General features: G+C 34.8%; 2 protein-coding genes across 5 annotated transcripts; both read left to right on the top strand.

The window, feature by feature from the left end:
* The first annotated feature begins 1,983 nt into the window (after positions 1-1,983).
* Positions 1,984-13,285, top strand: LOC114421892 (protein CELLULOSE SYNTHASE INTERACTIVE 1-like). Of its 3 annotated transcripts, none has more exons than XM_028388009.1 (8): positions 1,984-2,092; positions 2,476-2,574; positions 3,507-3,580; positions 3,846-6,903; positions 7,647-10,191; positions 11,204-11,658; positions 12,366-12,482; positions 12,751-13,285. In XM_028388009.1, the coding sequence occupies exons 2-8, from the start codon at positions 2,509-2,511 to the stop codon at positions 12,889-12,891; spliced, it is 6,456 nt and encodes a 2,151-aa protein (XP_028243810.1). In that variant the 5' UTR covers positions 1,984-2,092; positions 2,476-2,508; the 3' UTR covers positions 12,892-13,285. The 3 variants fall into 3 exon arrangements, with proteins under 3 accessions (XP_028243810.1, XP_028243809.1, XP_028243808.1); XM_028388008.1 differs by having other exon boundaries at positions 1,998-2,172; XM_028388007.1 differs by lacking the exon at positions 1,984-2,092 and having other exon boundaries at positions 2,181-2,574.
* Positions 13,286-19,284: 5,999 nt separating this feature from the next.
* LOC114421889 (heavy metal-associated isoprenylated plant protein 23-like) lies at positions 19,285-20,767 on the top strand. 2 transcript variants are annotated; one of them, XM_028388004.1, is made up of 3 exons: positions 19,285-19,492; positions 19,907-20,071; positions 20,170-20,767. In XM_028388004.1, exons 2-3 carry the CDS (start codon positions 19,909-19,911, stop codon positions 20,466-20,468), a joined length of 462 nt encoding a protein of 153 aa, XP_028243805.1. In that variant the 5' UTR covers positions 19,285-19,492; positions 19,907-19,908; the 3' UTR covers positions 20,469-20,767. The 2 variants fall into 2 exon arrangements, with proteins under 2 accessions (XP_028243805.1, XP_028243804.1); XM_028388003.1 differs by lacking the exon at positions 19,285-19,492 and having other exon boundaries at positions 19,725-20,071.
* Positions 20,768-21,082: the final 315 nt, after the last annotated feature.

The following is a 21,082-nucleotide window of genomic DNA, read 5'->3' as shown; positions in this document are numbered from 1 at the left end:
ATAATAATATCTAACCTCTTGACATTCCAGCTTCTACAAATTAGTAAAAAATATAGTTTTCAACTTATTATAATTTGCTTGTCTTTCAGTCTATAGCGGCGAACAATAACACCGTTTTTTTTTAATCAGAAAATGCTGTTATTGCATTGTAGGCACCAAAATCAGACTTTCTATTAATATATTTGTAATTAATTAGAAAATTCTTTTAACTAATTCATATGTCTTAATAAAAATAATTATCGCATTAAATTTATTAATTATTTATATTATGATTCCAAAATCATTCATTTTTTCTAATATATAGGGAAAAAATTAATACATCTAATTTTTTAAAAAAAATCTTAAAAACAAATTTTTTAAAATAATATCATAAGTAAGGACTGTGGAAATAGTATTTTGATTCCGTAAGTTAACTGTCCTGTCCTTCGCTGCATCAATGCATTGAGGGTGTGTTATCGTTTAGGAAAATCGTAAAATGTAATTCGATTTTTTTTATTAAAGAGAATATTACATGTATTATGTACTGCAGTATTTTTCAATAAAAAGAACGTATATTTCAACCAACAAATTAAGCACACTGAAAAAGAGAATAACTAAAGGAAAAAAAAAAGAAAGGGAGACTTGAAAATTGAGACAGTTCTTTAATGGTCTTTCCTTTCTGGTTGGTTAGACTTGGCGGCAGTACTGGGTTTGGCTCAACTCAAACTCAAACTCAATTCAAACCCATGTGATGAACAATTAAAGTTAGGTTCCTCGTGGATATCATTGCATTTGCTTTGGCTATTCTAACAAGACTAAATCCGTGTAATAACATATTTGTTTATGGATCGAGGTTGCAAGAGACATTAAAAAACGAGTGCATTATTATGTGATAAATCAGGATCATTGATGTAAAAACATATATAATTTGACCTAAAATTGAGAGGCACACAATCCTTCGAGTAAAAACTAAAAAAGTTGAATGAGGATCAGAAAAAAATAGTAATTAATTAATATATAATGACTTAAAACTGAGAGAAAATATAGCACTCCAACCTCAAATCAAATAGAAAAAGAGGCTTAAAAGGTCAAATTCATGTTAAAGTCGAGTTGTCCATTTGATGAGTAGGTGATCTGGGATGCAATTTTTAGCAACACATTGCCTTATAGTGATAGTTTGTCATGTGACTCTAAAAGACTAAAAGGATGTTTAATTTGAGTTTATTGGACATCTGCATTTCTTGAATATAGAGCAATATCAATTTTGTATCAATTAACTGCCAACTTTGTATCCGACTATATAACATATAATGTCTATTTACCTTAGTTGAGGTCTATATTGGAAACATCTTGTTCAAATGTTTCAAAGAGGATGAATCATCACCTAAATAGTCAAGGTCTTATTGCATACATCTCATGTAGATGTTCCAAAGAGATCGAATATTGCAGTCAAGAATTGAAATCCGACCTTAGGTACATTGTGTAGATGTTTCGAGGCCCAATATTGTAGTCAAGATCCAACATTAGATGCATCCGATTAGATGTTTCAAGCAGGTCGAGCATCATAGTAAGGATCCAACCCTAGATATATTTAATACAGATGTTCAAAGGAGATCGAATATTATAGTCGAAGTATTTTCTATTTTTACATATAGTTATTAAAATATCATCTTATTTTTATTTTTTTCATTATCAAATGTTTATATAGATTTTTTATTTTATTTTAATGTTATGTTGAGAATTGGATTGTTACAATTTTAATTTTTTTTAAAAATATACAACAAAGAAACACAAATATAGAGTGTGATAAAATTTTGTTAACCCATGGACCTACAAAACAGTAAACTTACAAATTAAGAGAAAAATAATTTTTTTAACACATGGATCTAGTAGTGGAGGATTCAGATAATTATGCATGAAGACTTATGTTTCATTTATCATGGTTAAAAGATAAAAATTAATTATTTATATAAAAAATATGAAACCAAACATGTCATTAGACCTTTCATCTCCAAAATTTGACTCACGTGGAGTGTGTGAAGTCGACGCTTAGCTGTCAGCTAATAAGCTTTGGTTTGAGGCTGAACTTGGCACTGTCGGTGTCGGTGCTCCGGTGAGTGACGGCGAGATCCTCAAAAACAAAAACACTTCCTACTACTTCCTATCCTTCCATCTCATTGAAAAGTTGAAAACGTAAGACACAATCAAAACTAAAAAAATAAAAACAATAAATAAAAACAAAATAGAATAAAAAAAGAAAAAGGTACAACCAACTACATTTGTTCCTCTTCCAATTGTGTCGTCTTATCTTCTACGAAACCCATACATAGATGCATGTGATTGTGATGTGCACCTTCTTCTTCTTCTATTCCACTCACACCATTGCTGAATTCTTCGACATTCATTCATCTTCTTAACCATACTCCACTTCCACTCATACCTTACTTACTTACTATATTGGATCTGAATGAATCAATGATGCTTTGTCTCTTCCAGATCTGAACTTGTTCAACTCAAACTGAACCCCCCATGGCTACCTCACTCGCTTGGAGACTTGCTGCCAACAATGGCACCACCCTTGCCGCAAATGATCTGGTACCTTCTTCACTACAGTATCATCTTTGTGTTCTGTTGTGTTGTGCCATTACTCATATCTTCACTATTTGATTAGTTAAGCTGAAAAAGTGTTGTTGTCCGCGTTTGCATGGGGTGGAGTTTATGGATCTTGTTCCCATTTATATTTTCTGTGCATTGCTCTGTTGTGCCGATGTTTTACTCTCATTTTCTACTGGATGTCAGACAATTCTAGGAAGTATCATTGAGGATCACTCATTATTGGAACTTTATAAGAACTATGGGATTTAATTATGCTAATATTAAGGATTTCCTTTTGTTTTTAGCTGATTAGTGATTCGTATGTTAATTTGTCCCCAAGAAAGTAGAAACATGTTTGTGGCTGTTCTTCATATTGAGGCGTGTACAGTTTCATGACTGTAGCATGATTAACTGTGCAACAGATCTTGTGGGATGCAGGGCATAGGTAGAAAATGGAAACAAAGGATGGGATTTATAAAAGAGTTAGGGCCTGTTTGTGTATTTTACTTAAATGTTCATGGGTTTGTTAAGATATGTGGTTCTTTGCTGATATCTTAAGTTGCTGTACGATTTTCTCTGCCTTATGTAGTTATGTATTGCTCAATGAGATGCAAATATGCAATACTAAAGGATAAAAAATCAGCTGTAGTGAAACCAAAAGCAACAATTTGAAAGTTTTCATTATCTTGATAAGGAATGCAATCAGACTGTGATATATATTGGTTCACCTATCTTCCATTTGAACTTGATGTCCCATTTCATCTCCTCTTTCTTTTAGGACACATTACTTTGTTATCCATCCATCACTGACTTTATGTTATTTCTCTGTTTGTGTTTATTTTTGTTGTTTCCGATGTTTTAGTTGAAGTTTTCATAGATATGCTACATATCTTGCCATATAACATACCCCATTGTCACTCTTTTGATTGCAGGAAAGAAATGGTGACGGGAGGACTCAAGATTCAGAGCCCCCAACTCCACATTCTGTTCTGAAGATGGGATTGAGGTTGGCTACAACTTAAAACTCACCTAATAAAGTTGTCACACTACAGGAACAATGTGCAACCTGATAAAATTATTGATTAATTGCTTGCAATGCTGCCAGAATAAGTGATAGTAATAATTGCTTGCAGCCAAATAAGCTAACAGTTTAACCTGTGAGAATGAACTAAGAACCATGTGAATTGATGCTTTGATTTATGGACTATGGAATTAAAAAATGTGCGAACAAAATTTTGGCTTCTTACATGTTTTACTGGTTGCTTTTGCAGAGAGCGTAACAGCAGCATGGAGGATCCAGATGGGACATTAGCTAGTGTTGCCCAATGCATTGAGCAGCTGCGTCAGAGCTCATCTTCTGTGCAGGAGAAAGAGTATTCCTTAAGGCAGTTGTTGGAGCTTATAGATCTGCGTGAAAATGCTTTTAGTGCTGTTGGATCTCACTCTCAGGCAGTTCCAGTACTTGTTTCCCTTCTCCGGTCCGGTTCATTGAATGTGAAGATACAGGCAGCAACTGTCTTGGGCTCCCTTTGTAAAGAAAATGAGCTAAGGGTGAAGGTCTTGCTTGGAGGATGCATTCCTCCATTGCTTGGTCTACTAAAGTCCAGTTCTACTGAAGGCCAAATTGCTGCTGCAAAGACTATTTATGCTGTCTCTCAAGGTGGTGTAAAAGATCATGTTGGTTCAAAAATTTTTTCAACTGAAGGAGTTGTACCAGTGCTCTGGGAGCAGCTGAAAACTGGCCTGAAGGCAGGAAATGTAGTTGAAGGTTTATTGACTGGTGCATTGAAAAATCTCTCCAGCAATACTGAGGGATTCTGGAATGCAACAATACGAGCTGGAGCAGTGGACATATTAGTGAAGTTACTGGCAACGGGACAGCCTAGCAGTTTAGCTAATGTGTGCAATTTACTTGCTTCTGTAATGGTGGAGGATGCATCTGTTTGTTCAAAGGTGTTGACAGCGGAGGTGACAAAACAACTTCTGAAACTATTAGGCCCAGGTAATGATGACTCTGTTAGAGCTGAAGCAGCTGGTGCTCTGAATTCTCTTTCTGCCCAGTGCAAAGAGGCACGGCGAGAGATAGCCAATGCTAATGGTATTCCTGCTTTGATTAATGCTACCATAGCTCCTTCCAAAGAATACATGCAGGGTGAGTGTGCTCAAGCATTACAGGAGAATGCTATGTGTGCTCTAGCAAACATCTCTGGGGGTTTGTCTTTTGTCATATCTAGCCTTGGCCAAAGTCTTGAATCATGCACCTCACCTACCCAAATTGCTGACACATTAGGAGCTTTGGCATCAGCTCTCATGATATATGATAACAAGGCAGAATCTTCCAGAGCATCAGATCCTTTGGTTGTCGAGCAGACATTACTCAAGCAATTTAAACCTCGCTTGCCCTTCCTTGTACAGGAACGAACCATTGAAGCACTTGCTAGTTTGTATGGAAATTCCATACTTTCAAATAAACTCGCAAATTCTGATGCAAAACACCTGCTTGTTGGTTTGATAACAATGGCAGCTAATGAAGTTCAAGACGAGCTTATAAAAGCTCTGTTGACACTGTGCAAAAGTGAAGGCAGTCTATGGCGTGCACTTCAGGGCCGTGAAGGGGTTCAGCTATTGATATCCCTTTTGGGGCTTTCATCAGAACAGCAGCAAGAGTGTGCAGTTGCCCTGCTTTGCCTTCTATCATATGAAAATGATGAAAGTAAATGGGCAATTACTGCTGCTGGTGGCATACCTCCACTTGTTCAAATTTTGGAGACAGGATCTGCAAAAGCAAAGGAAGATTCAGCAACAATCCTTAAGAACCTGTGCAATCATAGCGAAGATATACGTGCTTGCGTTGAAAGTGCTGATGCTGTTCCTGCATTGTTGTGGCTATTGAAGAATGGAAGTCCAAATGGGAAGGATATTGCAGCAAAGACTTTAAATCATTTAATACATAAATCTGACACTACAACCATTAGTCAGCTTACAGCTTTATTGACTAGTGATCTTCCTGATTCTAAGGTTTATGTCTTGGATGCTTTGAGAAGTATGCTTTCTGTTGCTCCCCTTAGTGAAATTTTACGTGAAGGTAGTGCTTCCAGTGATGCATTTGATACCATGATAATATTATTGAGCTCTACCAAAGAAGAAACTCAGGAAAAGTCTGCATCAGCTCTGGCAGGAATTTTTGAAACAAGGAAAGATGTGCGTGAAAGTAGCATTGCTGTTAAAACTCTTTTGTCAGCCATGAAATTGCTTAATGCTGAATCTGAAAGTATCCTGATTGAGTCCTCACACTGCCTGGCTGCAATATTTCTTTCCATCAAAGAGAACAGGGATGTAGCTGCTGTTGCTAGAGACACATTATCCACCCTAGTTGCACTAGCAAACTCTTCAGTTTTGGAAGTTGCAGAGATGGCCACGTGTGCTCTGGCAAACCTCATTTTGGATAGTGAAATTGCAGAGAAAGCTATTGCAGAAGAAGTTATCTTACCTGCTACTAGAATATTATGTGAAGGCACAATTTCTGGAAAAACCCATGCTGCAGCAGCAATTGCTCGTCTCCTGCATTCTCGGGATGTTGATTATGCTGTAACTGATTGTGTGAATCGTGCTGGAACTGTTCTTGCATTAGTTTCTTTCTTAGATTCTGCTGTTAATGGATCTGTTGCCACATCAGAGGCTCTAGAAGCACTTGCCATCCTGTCCAGGTCAGAAGAGACCAGTGCAAATATTAAATCTGCTTGTGCAGTTTTGGCTGAATTCCCTAAAAGCATAAGCCCAATAGTCTTGTGTATTGTTGATTCAGAGCCAACATTGCAAGATAAAACAATTGAGATTTTATCTCGATTGTGTAAGGATCAGCCTGTTGTTTTAGGCGATACTATCGTGTCAGCACCTGGATGTATATCTTCAATAGCTAAGAGGATAATTAGTTCCACAGATGTCAAGGCCAAAATTGGGGGAGCAGCACTTCTTATTTGTACTGCGAAAGCCAATCATCAGAGACTGGTGGAGGATCTCCATTCGTCAAACTTGTGTGCCGATCTTATTCGGTCTCTTGTTGATATGCTTACTTCTGCACAGCCTTCTTTGGGTTACCTGGATGATGACAACAAGGAATTCATTAGCATATGCAGGTACACAAGAGAAGAGGCCAATGGTTGTGAATCCAACACTAGCACCAGCATTATATGTGGTGCTGACTTGGCGATATGGTTACTGTCTATTCTGGCTTGTCATGATGAAAAAAATAAAATTGCAATAATGGAGGCTGGAGCAATCGATGTTCTCATTGACAGGATCTCAAATTGTTTCTCACAATATTCTCAGGTATTTAAGTGCCTTTTCAGTAAATCCAAAGAAATAGTTAGTCTATTTGATTCTGATCATAGGTAATAAATACTTAATAGGGAAAATCATGCTTTAACCCCTCTGCCTCCCCTCCCTTTGAAGTATTGTCCAAAAGCAACTTTAGTGCACCAAATTAAAATCTTACAATTCATGCAATGATGCAAAGTTTCAAAATCTCCCACCTTATACCCTTGCCAGAAACATTTCATGTGATCATTTTCTCAATTCTCACTTGTACAGAATTTAACAAGTTGTATTTGATATTTATCTTCTGAAACATAATGGTTGGAGAGACACTGAAATCTGTTCAAGACAAAATGAATTTTTGATGTAAAAAATAGAAAATGAAGTGTTTGGATAGGATATGTACTCTTTTAGGTGAATCTTTGTCAAACACAATGATCACAACTCACAAGTTTGGCCAATGACTCATCCGTTGTCAGTTTTAACTAAATTATTATCCACTATGATGTTTTATGTTTCTTCTAGGACTTCAGGGGGTGGGGGTGAAAGGTTGTATGTTTCAGAATCGTAAGGAAAGTTAATGTTTTAAACTTGATTTAGACAAAAAAAATTCATGTAGATAAACTGTAATTTTTCCTAGTAAATATTTACTTCTTTGCACATTAAGGCATCCTTAGCTGTAAAACTGAAACAATGTTACTATATGACAATTATTTCTGTATATAAACCCTGTTAGCTCCCTTATGATGAACATGCAGATTGAATACAAAGAAGATAGCAGCATGTGGATTCATGCTTTGTTGTTGGCAATATTATTTCAAAATAGAGATATCATACGGGCACATCCCACCATTAAATCTGTACCAGCACTTACCAGTTTATTGAAGTCAGAGGAATCAGCAAACAAATATTTTGCTGCACAATCAATAGCTAGCCTTGTCTGTAATGGTAGCAGGGGAACACTTTTGTCTGTGGCAAATTCTGGGGCAGCAGGTGGACTTATCTCTTTGCTTGGCTGTGCTGATACTGATATACAGGATCTTCTGGAATTGTCAGAGGAATTTTCTTTGGTGCGTTATCCTGATCAAGTGGCTCTTGAGAGGTTGTTTAGAGTTGATGATATAAGAGTGGGAGCCACTTCTCGGAAGGCAATACCTGCTCTAGTTGATCTGCTCAAACCAATTCCAGATCGTCCAGGAGCACCATTTTTGGCACTTGGGCTTTTGACTCAGCTTGGTAAAGATTGTCCTTCAAATATGAGTGTAATGGTGGAGTCTGGGGCCTTAGAGGCACTTACGAAGTATCTTTCACTGAGTCCACAAGATGCAACTGAAGAAGCTGCTACAGATCTGCTAGGAATCCTGTTTAGCAGTGCTGAAATACGAAAACATGAATCAGCATATGGTGCTGTTGCTCAACTTGTAGCTGTTCTACGTTTAGGAGGAAGAGGAGCAAGGTATAGTGCTGCAAAAGCCTTGGAAAGTTTGTTTTCTGCTGACCACATTAGAAATGCAGAGATTGCTCGGCAAGCTGTTCAACCATTGGTGGAGATTCTCAGTACCGGTTCAGAAAAGGAGCAGCATGCTGCTATTGCTGCATTGGTTGGGTTACTGAGTGAAAACCCATCAAGAGCACTTGCTGTTGCTGATGTTGAGATGAATGCAGTGGAAGTTCTTTGTAGGATCATTTCATCAAATTGTTCAATAGACTTGAAAGGGGATGCTGCTGAATTATGCTGTGCTCTTTTTGGAAATACGAGGATTCGGTCCACAGCAGCTGCTGCATGCTGTGTCGAACCACTTGTCTCTCTCCTTGTGACTCAGTTCAGTCCCGCTCAGCTTTCAGTTGTCCGGGCATTGGATAGGCTTGTTGATGATGAGCAACTGGCTGAATTAGTTGCTGCACATGGTGCAGTTGTTCCTCTTGTTGGTCTACTGTCTGGTAGGAACTATATACTTCATGAGGCTATTTCCAGAGCTCTGGTCAAGTTAGGAAAAGACAGGCCTGCTTGTAAAGTGGAAATGGTGAAAGTTGGAGTTATTGAAAGCGTACTTGACATCTTACATGAAGGACCTGATTATCTATGTGCAGCTTTTGCTGAACTGTTGCGTATATTGACCAATAATGCTAGCATAGCTAAAGGACCATCTGCTGCTAAAGTGGTTGAACCCTTGTTTTTGTTGTTGACAAGACAGGAATTTGGGCCTGATGGACAGCACAGTGCATTGCAGGTTTTGGTTAATATCTTAGAACATCCACAGTGTCGTGCTGACCATTCATTGACTTCTCGCCAAGTTATTGAACCACTTATCCATTTGCTTGACTCTCCAATTTCAGCAGTGCAACAGTTGGCTGCTGAGCTTCTTTCACATCTACTTGTAGAAGAACGCCTTCAGAAGGATCCAGTGACACAGCAAGCCATTGGCCCTCTCGTTCGAGTTCTTGGTTCTGGTATACACATATTGCAGCAAAGAGCTGTAAAAGCCCTAGTTAGTATTGCACTAACATGGCCTAATGAAATTGCTAAAGAGGGTGGTGTTATTGAAATTTCCAAAGTGATATTGCAAGCTGACCCTTCCCTTCCTCATGCTTTATGGGAATCTGCTGCCTCGGTTTTGTCAAGTATTCTGCAGTTTAGCTCTGAATTCTACTTGGAAGTTCCTATTGCTGTATTGGTAAGGTTGCTTCGATCAGGCTCAGATAGCACAGTTGTTGGTGCTTTAAATGCTCTTTTGGTGTTGGAAAATGATGACGGAACTAGTGCAGAAGCTATGGCTGAAAGTGGTGCTATAGAGGCTCTCTTGGAGCTCCTACGATCTCATCAGTGTGAGGAAATTGCTGCAAGACTTTTAGAAGTATTGCTGAACAATGTGAAGATTCGAGAAACGAAAGTAACAAAGTCAGCTATCGTACCATTATCACAGTATCTTTTGGACCCACAAACTCAAGCACAGCAGGCAAGGTTGTTGGCAACTTTGGCTCTTGGGGATCTGTTTCAGAATGAGGCTCTTGCTCGAACAAGTGATGCAGTTTCAGCTTGTCGTGCTTTAGTGAATGTGCTTGAAGAGCAACCAACAGAAGAAATGAAAGTTGTAGCCATATGTGCTTTGCAGAATCTTGTGATGTACAGTCGATCAAATAGGAGAGCAGTTGCAGAGGCCGGTGGTGTTCAGGTTGTATTGGATCTGATAGGTTCAAGTGATCCAGAAACATCAATTCAGGCGGCAATGTTTGTTAAACTTCTCTTCTCAAATAATACTATTCAAGAGTACGCTTCTAGTGAAACAGTCAGAGCAATTACTGGTGAGTTTTTCTTTGCTATTCTTGCAGTTTTTACTGCTTGGCTTATTGAGCATCTTAATACTTTTTTCCCCCTTCAAAATTCCTACAAAAAGCTGCATAATAACATGCCCTCATTTTACTTTCTAGAAAAGGCAGCCTTGATACTGGTGTAAAGAGAAAACCTGATTTTATTGGAATAACGAAAGTTTTAGAAACTGAACAAAACAGATATTTAAACAATAGTAACGATTAGTTCTTTGACAGTAGGAGTGAATATAAGTGGTGAGTCTTTGTGTGCATTTTTTATGATAATTTTATGCTGGTTTAGTTATAGTTAAAAGTTAAAACATAATATTGAACATTTTGGGAAAGTTAGAGTTATAAGGTTGGCTTGGAGTTGGAAGTCATGGGTTTGAATCCTCCCACTAACAAAAAATTAACAATTAACAACTAACATTTGCCAATAAAAAAACATTTTGAGAAAGTTAAAAATACACTAAGTTAGGGAATACACTTCTACTTTTGTTCGAACAAATTGACATAAAATGATCTTTTTGCTATTTTTGATGTTATGATGAACATGGTAAATGATTTTTGCCTTGCTATCATAAAACAAGGCATAACTTGATTGCTAAAAAAGAATTATATCAAATACCATTACATATGAAGAACAAATCTTTTGATTAATAGAAGAGCTAATTTTTAATTGATTGTGCACCTAAAATTTATGGAAGGAAACATAAATTAAAGAACTTGTGTCCTGTGAACTTCAATCTATTGTCACATTATTTAAACATCAAGACTGCAGTTGTGCTTATATAGCCTCTTGTAGCAAAAATAGACACTTATTGCTTTTTAAGTATTCAATTAATGTAATTTGAACAATTACAGATTGCACTTCAAAGCCTAATTTACATGTATATAGTTGCAGTTTTTTCACAGAATTGATTGATGAACAATGGTGATTCATTTAAGCAGAAACACATCTACCCCTCCCCACTTTATATTTCTAACAAGGTTTTTATTCTTATAGCCGCTATTGAGAAAGATTTATGGGCTTCTGGAACTGTGAATGACGAGTATCTGAAAGCCTTAAATTCTCTATTTACCAACTTCCCAAGACTTAGAGCAACTGAACCAGCAACCCTTAGCATTCCCCATCTGGTTACAGCCTTAAAGACAGGTTCAGAGGCTTGTCAGGAAGCTGCATTGGATGCACTTTTCCTGCTCAGACAAGCTTGGTCAGCATGCCCAGCTGAAGTTTCTAGAGCTCAGTCAATTGCAGCTGCAGATGCAATTCCATTGCTGCAGTACTTAATCCAGTCTGGGCCACCTCGGTTTCAGGAGAAAGCAGAATTTTTATTGCAGTGTTTGCCAGGGACATTGGTGGTGATCATCAAGCGTGGTAACAATATGAAGCAGTCTGTTGGAAACCCAAGTGTTTACTGCAAGCTTACACTTGGCAACACTCCACCAAGGCAAACCCAGGTCATTTTTTTATATTTATGATTTCATATTTTTCTATTAGCTTTGAATCTTTTGTGTTGTTATGGGGAAGAGGGGCCACTTGATTTTGTCTGTGTATGCACTAGGATCCAGTGACATGGATATAAAAGTACATTTGGGTTTTGTCTCTCCATGTCAGTCATCTACAAATTTAACCTATGAATGTGTTTCTTTTGAATGACTTAATATTATCTTCCTCTTCTCAATGAAAACCATGTCAATACCAAAAATACTCAATTTGGATATTTATTTTTAGAGCTGTTTCCTAGATAGAATTTCAGTTGATCATCTACCTATTCTGCTGAGGTTTTGCTACACATTTATTGGCAGAATAACCGATTCATTTCACTTAACCAAAATCATTTTTTTTCTGTCCCTTTAGAATAGGTTTGCCTTAATTGTTGGTTTAAAATTTTTCTGGTCCCTTGCTCTTGGGCATCCTATCTAATGCCACTTCCAAATTGTATTTTGACCTTGAGTTTCACGATGTACATGCTAGAGTTCGAAGCTTGTTGAATATCATAAAGGCAAAGAACATTGTGTTTTCTGCTGAATATATATAAAAATTGAGGTTTTTTTTTTTATGGAGCTTTATTTATTATTATCACATGTTGCATGCTGTATACTCTTTTCCTGAAAAAGTGAATATACTAAATTACTAATATCCTTTATGATGATGTGCTGATCAGGTGGTTTCAACTGGCCCTAATCCAGAGTGGGGTGAGAGCTTTTCATGGACCTTTGAAAGTCCTCCAAAAGGCCAGAAGCTTCATATTTCTTGCAAAAATAAGAGCAAAGTGGGAAAGGTAAAATGTGCAAAAACATGAACTATATGCACTGTATTCATCTTCAAATATTTTGTTTCTAGGCTTCACTAACGAGTGTCTTAAAGGCACTAATTAAGAAATATTTAATCGGTTTTATTAAATATTTTTAATTACTTTAAAATAAATATAAGTTTATTAAATGTCTTTTATCTTTGTTTTTCTTAATCAGTGTTTTAAGACCACTTGTGTGCATTTGGTCTTTGTTTTTACACTTCCACCTGACCCCTCTTTTGTGATTTGATGACAGAGTAAATTTGGGAAAGTTACAATCCAGATTGATCGAGTGGTAATGCTTGGATCAGTAGCTGGAGAGTATGCTTTGTTGCCTCAAAGTAAAAGTGGCCCCCCACGGAATCTAGAAATAGAATTTCAGTGGTCTAACAAGTGATACCATCCAGCTTTCAAATTGGAACGTTAAAGATCAAGCTGGAAAGAAATTTTTGGATTTTTTTTTTATTACACCACATGTATATAGCTGTTGTTTATTTTTGGTCAAAACAGATTCTTTTGTCATAATATTCTTTTGTAACTTGATCTTTCATTCCTAGGATAAACACTAGGAGCACGAAGATCAGGCCAGCTTCGAGTTTCTTGTATGATTCTTTGCTTGTTGTCAATTTAAAGTGATATAGCGAGTCTGTTTTTGTCTTTTTTGCTTTGGGGCTTGTATGAGTACGACGACTTAGTATAATTATTTGACGCTAAATTGAATGTAAAATAACAGTGACAAATATTGTCGTACTTGTAGTGTGGATCCATAATGGAGCTTGTGCTTGCCTTTACTTTTGACTGCTTTATGTTTTAGTTTTACACTGTTTTGTTTTCACACATGTACGTATAAGCATGCATAGTATTTAGCAAGAGGTAAAACAGAGTTAATCTTGATTATATACTTACATATGGATGATTAAACTTTTTTAAATTTAATTTTGATTATCCATTTTGATCGCGTGCTCAAAATTTACTCTTTTTACACTTATATTTGTATGGTAAGCAGCATACATTATTTTGATTGCGTGACCAAATTTTAATTTGATTTTTCATTTTGATTATACCAATTTAAAATCCAGAGTTCGTATTCTATGGCAATCAGGTGGGTGTGGATGGACTTCCAAAGTGATTTATCTTTTTTTTCCCCTCTTATGCCATTTTTTTGGTAACAACTTACGTAATTTAAGATAACTTTTAGAGAGATTAGTACATACTTCCCTAAAAATTAATATATAATATTGAAATTATTTTGATGGATTTTTGTTGTTCAACTTTTAATATGAATAACTTATCACGGATTGGATTGCTAATGTTGTGTCTGTTGAGGGATTCCTAACAATAATAAATTACTATCCTATTAGGCAATTTAAAAAGAGACGGCACTTACACTTTGAGACAGATGGTAGTCCTCTTTAACATTTTAGGTAAATAGAGTAGAGAATTAATTAACGAAGTATAAACTTTCTTTCCACTCATAACACAAAGGCAGCAAACATGGTGAGCAAATACCTTGCATCATCTGCTTCAAGTATGTATACCATATACGTGGTGTGACATATTTGGGCGAGAAAAACACTGCTAGAATGACATTGTTTTTTATTGTATTATAGGAGTATATGATATGATGCATCAAATGAATCCTAATGTGACAAAAGCATGGATCCATGTTGTGGTTTTGACAAAAGCATGAAATGTGACAAATTGAGGAGTTCATTATGTATAATAGAGGGCAAATCCGAATGATGATCCTAGAAAGGAAAACCCGATTGTGACCATTAGCGAATCCATGAATATTGCATTGCGTTATACTCTCACCTAATTCTGTTTAATATTGCGTGCCAGCTGAACTTTACGTGTATTTTTATTTTGTTTCTTCCATAACCAAAATGATTCATTGGACAACTGGTTCACAACATTTAAGAGGGAACAAATAACCATTGAACAGTCTTAAAAAAAAAAAAACCCATTGAACTAACTTGAATGCGTTTCGCAATTTGATTATGACCTGAGATTGAGGGCACCATTTACACACGTTATAGATATATATGTGATGTTGACTTGTATTTTTCCATTTTCACTCATGAAGATGCTACTGCATGCTAAGGTGTTATTACTCATTCTGAGTTCTGACCTTTAAAAGACAGAAAGGACGGAATAAATTAAATTACGGTTGTATGATTTTAATATCAAATCATGTTTCATATATATAATTACTTTACATTTAATTATTCATTTTTATCGTTTCATATACATATATTTTAGAATTTATAAGTTTGATACATTACTTAGTATAAATATTTTTACACTGTCTACTAACTGTGTCATTTTATATATGATTTTTAAAAGTAAATATTACAAAATTGAGAATATTATCACATATAGCTATCCAGATTAGATAATATCGTAGTCGTGTAAGAAAAAACTTTTACATTGTTAGGATGTGTTAGTTTAGGGGCAAAAAGTGAAAGAAAAAAAAAGTAAAGGAAAAGAAAATGGAAGAAAAAAAATTAAAGAGTAAAAGTAAAATAATTTTTTAGATTGTTTGGCAGGGAATAAAAGAAATAAAATAATTTATTAAAGAGATGCATATGGTTAAATAATTTTAAAAAAGTTTAAAGAATGGAATTATTAATTTTAAGCAAAAAAAATTATGAAAAAAGAGTTGATCTTATTGAACCAGGACGAGGCCTCATTCTTAAGGAACATGATACTTATCAAAGCTGAGGAAGAATAAAGTACAATATAATGAAGAAGAAAAAAAATACATTTCAAAACTTTTTTCCCCTATACTTTATCCTAATTTAGCACACGATGTTAAGAAAAGTATGAGAAAAAAAAAGACGTTCAAACTTGATTTTTCTAAACAAGTGTGTAATTAAGTGATCGTTCTGGGAGGGGATTGGGAAGAGAAAACAAAACACTTCTTGATGCAGCCTTTAGCTGCACCTTCCATCCCCATTTCCTAAAGTAGTTCCTTTTTCTCATAATAAGAATATAGAATCCAAAAAGAAGAAAATAAAATACAAAAAGCTTGATGCAGCTTTCCCTTGTTAGTACTCTTCCTGTTTCCTTCAAACACGAACATCCAAAAGATATATGAACAAGTAATTGCTAATATCCTATCCCCACATGTCAATATGCCATTCTAGGCATTGCATTCCAAAGGTTTTTTTTTTTTTTTTTTTCTGTTCAAGAGAAAATCATCATCAATAGAGAACCCGATAAGAACATATAATTGGTTTGATCTTTACAAAACTATAGGTTCTTCTTCTTCACATTATCATTGTAGTAATAATAATAATAATAATAAAGTTTAATTTGTTATTGTTGTTGTCCTTGAGGTTAATTTGAAGGGTTCATGCTCCCACCTAAAAGCTGGCTATGAGGGACGTCAAAATGTTGACATCTGTGTTTGTTACTTTGATTTCAAAAACACGTGCTTATATATAGTTTATGCTAAATTTTTTAGCGTATGTCACAGTTAATCCACCTCTAGCTAGTGGCTAATGTTTTATATTTCCGCCACTAAAATTAAGATTGCATTGATGTTCTGGTGTTATGATACTTGTTTCTCTTCTGAGTTCCCACCTAGCTAGCTACCATATGCTATGAGTTCATTGGTTTAGTTTTTATTTATTTTTTTGTTTGCCTTTCTCTTTGCATCCTACTTTTCCCAAAAGTGAGAACTTTCTGTGCAGTGTTGCTTTGAAGTGAAAAGGTTCTCATGCAGTTTGGTTAAATTATTCAATTAATTGCTTCATTTGGATCCCGTCTGAAAAAATATATATAAGCAATGAAAGTTGCTGTTATGTTAGCTTTCGTTAAAAAGCATAATTGACTAATCAAAGCTAATAAACAAGAGGATAATTTTATTTTATTTTTCTTATGAAAACAGAGATTATTTATCTAGCACCAAAACCATGGTTGCCCCTACCACCCCGCTCTTTATGCTAGAGAGAAAAGGAAATATAGTACTTGAAGATATAAATATTACTAATTAATTTAATTTTTTGAAATTATAAAAAAACTATTTTAGTTTTTAAACTTAACTATTAGTCATTTTACTTTATTTTATCAAATGATGAATGATGAGGTTATATGTTCTAATCCCAATCAGACTTTTTGTACACAAAAGAAAATAAAAAATAATGATCTTTTTCTTTTATTATTCATCACTTTTTCCACAGAACCATGATTAATTTTCATGGATACTCACTCTAATAAGACTTCAAAGGTTATCGGTTTTAGTTTTTTTTTTATATATAAATTGAACTCAAATCATATTAAAAAGATTTATAATAATTCATACAAGTTATTCAACTCAATGAAATAATTCATTTTATATATTATAAGATGTTTTCACAATATTTTTTTCGTTGATGTTTTCACAACTTAAACCTACAACATTCAATTCAATTCTCCACCAAGTCTTAATCCTCCCAAACTATGAGCCATTTATTTTGGAGAAAGAATAACCAGGACTTACTATAGTGATGGCTTTGTCCATATGTATCCACTATCTATCTTTTAGGTGGAGGCAACAATTTCATTAGTGCATCGACACTTTTGAAGAAATGTTTATTTTAGGTATATTGATCCATCAAATAATAGACTAAGTGACCAGTCATATACTAGAGTAGAGTCTATCACTGTAGTAATACATGCATGGGAGTGTATGATTGAGTGGAAAGATATGTTCATGGGGTTGGTGAAAAGAATGGGGCTTTGTTAAATCACATGCATTCAAATGGATATCTACTGCCATAATAGCTGTAAGAGGACAAAACCAAACAGAGAAAACGACATGCTACGTACATTTATTATGTCTTATTTATCCATTTGTTATTATGTATGTTATTATGTGTTCGAAAGTTTTAAGAGACAGGCATCAGGACATGCTATGAGTCCAGCGACATGAATAAATAAATAAAAGGGTAACAGTATTATATAGTTCTATATATGGAAACCAATTATTGAAACTAGTAAAATAGGTAACAGGAAAGCCAAAAGAAAAGAAAAAAAAAAAAAGAGGTTAAGTTTGTAATGATGTACTTGTAAATTAAGTGCAAACAAACTGATTAATTTTTCCCCTTAGTTTCTCCCGTTTTTGACGAGAGAAACCATAGTAACGGACAGGAGATTCTTAGTTTAACACATTATTCAAAATATAGTATAGATATTAAAAGATATGCTATTTAAAAAAAAACTTAAATTTAGAATAACTAATTAATTAGTTTTATTGTATTTCCCCCCTAATTAAAATAACTAGTTATATTTTTTTAATACAATAACAACAATAAGATTAGAATGAATAAAACTTATGACCTTGTGCAAATTACCTAATCCTCATCGGTCTATTTGATTTATAAGTTATTATAAATCTCATCATACTTGCCTTTGATTTGATTCTTAATATGATTTTTTTCCAACCCTCCTTCGTTAGACCAAAATTATTAGAAATTAATTAATTGAATAATTTAAGCAAACTACATGAGAGCCTTTTTCACTCTCGATAACAATGATCAAATATCAATCAATATATAAGAAAGGGAAGCAATTTTATCAAACCACTGATCCTTTCCTTTTCTCCAATTAAACCTTAAGAACCAAAAAAATTAAAGATGCGTTTTTTTTTTGGGCTGAGAAGGGGGATCAAAGAACCTTCCAAAACAGTAGACTTCCTCAGATTGTTGGATTAAAATGATTTAAATACTCGTTTTTGAATTCATAATTGTGCAACAACACCTCGCAACAGCTGTGCTGTGTATGAATGCTCCCAACCAAACGCGTTCGTGGCTTCTGTCATTGACCAAGAATTTGTTACAAAAACAACTTTGTAAAGTATAATGAATCATTTGAAATTAATAACTCAACTCTTGCCCTCATTGCTAATTATACTGAATCGTAACATAACAGCTCTGTAGTGGTATTCAACTTATGAAGATGATGAATTCAGTGTGCGCTGAAAGCAAGAATAATATAGACATCAAGCATTTCGTCAACCATGGTATTCACGAAAAAGAAAACGCAAATGTGATCCGACATTTGCATCAAGAGCCAAAGATATTCTATAGGGTATCAAAATATAATGTGTATTTGGTTGTCAACTTCATTGGCTTTAACGTGGAGTGAATTGCAGTGTAATTGAGATAAAAGAACATATAATACATGCAATATCCTTCAATTACAAATGATTATCATATCACAAATTTATTGATTTTTATGATAATTATATTAAAAATTATATTAAAAGTAACTTATGATTAATTAACTGTGTAATTTTCTTCAGTATATATGTACTAAATTCATTTTTTAATTAATTATTATATATGCTATTTTATTTTATAAAATGTAAAGAAGTTGAATTTATTTTTCTTCTAGGCTTTTAAGAAGGGCGCGGCATGTAAGGCTGGCCATTTTTACTTTTTTCACAGAATATTTCCTTTTTAAAAGGGCACTATGGTTTAAATTTTCTCCGGTAAGAATCCTCTTCTTTTTATGTTAAGAATTAAGAGAATTATTTTTTATTATCATGATATTGGTATAATATTACAAAATTTGGCAATTATTGTCATTTTAAAAAAATCTAATTATCTTTATTAATTCTCTCATCTCAACTTTTTTTTTTTTTTCATTCAGGGTACTCCAACTCCTCTGGAACATCAGTTTTACTTAAACTATTTACATATTGATGAGAGAACCCATTTTATGAACTAGAATTAATTAATAAATATCAGCCAGCAATGTATTGTTTTCCGGTTATCGTAAGGAAATAATATCTGTCGAAGGCAAAATCTGGGGGTACGATGAAGTGTTTTATTTTCCGGTGTTGTGGGGGCCACGATCTTTCCTCTGTTTGAATCTGATTAAACGTCTCTATAAGTAGGCTGCATGTAGGTCTGTGACTCCCTGTAAGTAAAAGATCTCGAACGTAGTATGTAACTTCTCCACAGCGCAGAGCAGAGCAACGTTTTTTTATTTATTATTATTATTAGAAGGTAAGGAACGAATCCATTTATTTTTTAAGAAAGAAAGTAAGTTCGATGCAACTACTTCTTTTTTGTTTCAGAAAAGAGTCTCGGATAAGATAATTAAAGGGACAGAGAGATATAAAATAATAGTAATAATAATGTTGTAAAAAACATTGTACAAAGTTAGAAAATGATCAATCTATGTGCTATATATATATATATATATATATATATATATATATATATATATATATGTATGCTCCCTTGCTTCACTCTCATCAAACACCACCTTTACTCAACTCCTCCCAATTAAAGTTCTTTGGGACACATTCAACAAGTTTAGTTCACCAATCAACCTTGTTCCTATATTCACATTCATATCATATTATAAATTACATTGACAAGCCTTCTCCACTTTTTTTTCCACTTCTAAACATTCAGAAATGGGAGTTGGAGGCACACTAGAGTACTTGTCTGATCTAATGGGCAGTGGCCACCACCACCACAAGAAGAAGAAGAAGCAGTTCCAAACCGTGGAGCTAAAGGTGAGAATGGATTGTGATGGTTGTGAGCTTAAGGTCAAGAACGCTCTCTCCTCACTAAGTGGTGAGTGACATAAATTGTTATCATGATCTACAATGCATTTATCAGTACTGTTATTCAACATGAAGATGATGAAATGAAATGTTGATTAATTATTGCAGGGGTGAAATCTGTGGAGATAAACCGAAAACAGCAGAAAGTGACAGTAACTGGGTATGTTGAACCAAACAAGGTGCTGAAGAAGGCGAAATCAACAGGGAAGAAGGCTGAGATTTGGCCCTATGTGCCTTACAACTTGGTGGCTCATCCATATGCAGTTCCTTCTTATGACAAGAAGGCTCCTCCCGGTTATGTGAGGAGAGTGGAGGCCCCTGCTCACACTGGAATCATCACAAGATATGAAGACCCTTACATCACCATGTTCAGTGATGACAACCCAAATGCATGCTCTATCATGTAGACAAAAAAAAGATATGCTTTTTCTCATAGCACTGTAAATTTTCAAATTTTAATGCAGTGTTTTTTTTTTGTTCTGCTCTATTTTCAAGTTCTTGTTGCTTTCCTGGAGTGTTGTCTTCTTTTTTGGTTTTTACATAAAAAGATGAGAAGAGACGTTGCTGTGATCATTGTTTTTCTATTTTTTTGCTTCAGTGTTCCAGATTGTACACTGTACTTGCCTCCTTGTAGGTTAGCAGTAGGTAGTTTCGGTGGGCCTTGACCTTGACCTTGAGATATAAATATGATATTGTTTTTTTGTGGCTATGGCCTTCTTTTCTTTCTACCGTAAATGAAACCGGTTTGGGAGTAAAACATCAAAATTCATAACAATCATATATGTGAATTAAGCCGGTAAGGGTGAAATAATGGTGAATAAAAACAATGTCTGCTTGTAATTTAAGTTTTTAATTTTTCTGTTTGCGTGCTTGGAGTTAAAGAGAAAAGTAGCAAATACGTATTAGTAGTGGAGGTGGAGGGTGAAAAAAAAAATGCTATAAATGAAGTCAAAGAAAGGACGAAGAATATACTGTTAAAATACTCAAAATTGCTCGCAGTTACAGGCATTGAACATTTTCT

This window comes from Glycine soja, chromosome 8 (assembly GCF_004193775.1).
Source record: "Glycine soja cultivar W05 chromosome 8, ASM419377v2, whole genome shotgun sequence".
In the NCBI taxonomy this organism is placed as follows: Eukaryota; Viridiplantae; Streptophyta; class Magnoliopsida; order Fabales; family Fabaceae; genus Glycine; species Glycine soja.
The sequence above is the reverse complement of the archived record's forward strand: the minus strand, read 5'-3'. Positions and strand labels throughout refer to the sequence as shown.

Bases quoted from the DNA above. Each gene is read 5' to 3' on its own strand.
- LOC114421892 (XM_028388009.1), top strand. From the start codon at position 2,509: ATGGCTACCTCACTCGCTTGGAGACTTGCTGCCAACAATGGCACCACC. The intron at 3,581-3,845 runs GTTGGCTACAAC...TTGCTTTTGCAG, and splicing joins GTTCTGAAGATGGGATTGAG to AGAGCGTAACAGCAGCATGG. The intron at 12,483-12,750 runs GTAAAATGTGCA...ATTTGATGACAG, and splicing joins ATAAGAGCAAAGTGGGAAAG to AGTAAATTTGGGAAAGTTAC.
- LOC114421889 (XM_028388004.1), top strand. From the start codon at position 19,909: ATGGGAGTTGGAGGCACACTAGAGTACTTGTCTGATCTAATGGGCAGT. The intron at 20,072-20,169 runs GTGAGTGACATA...TAATTATTGCAG, and splicing joins CGCTCTCTCCTCACTAAGTG to GGGTGAAATCTGTGGAGATA.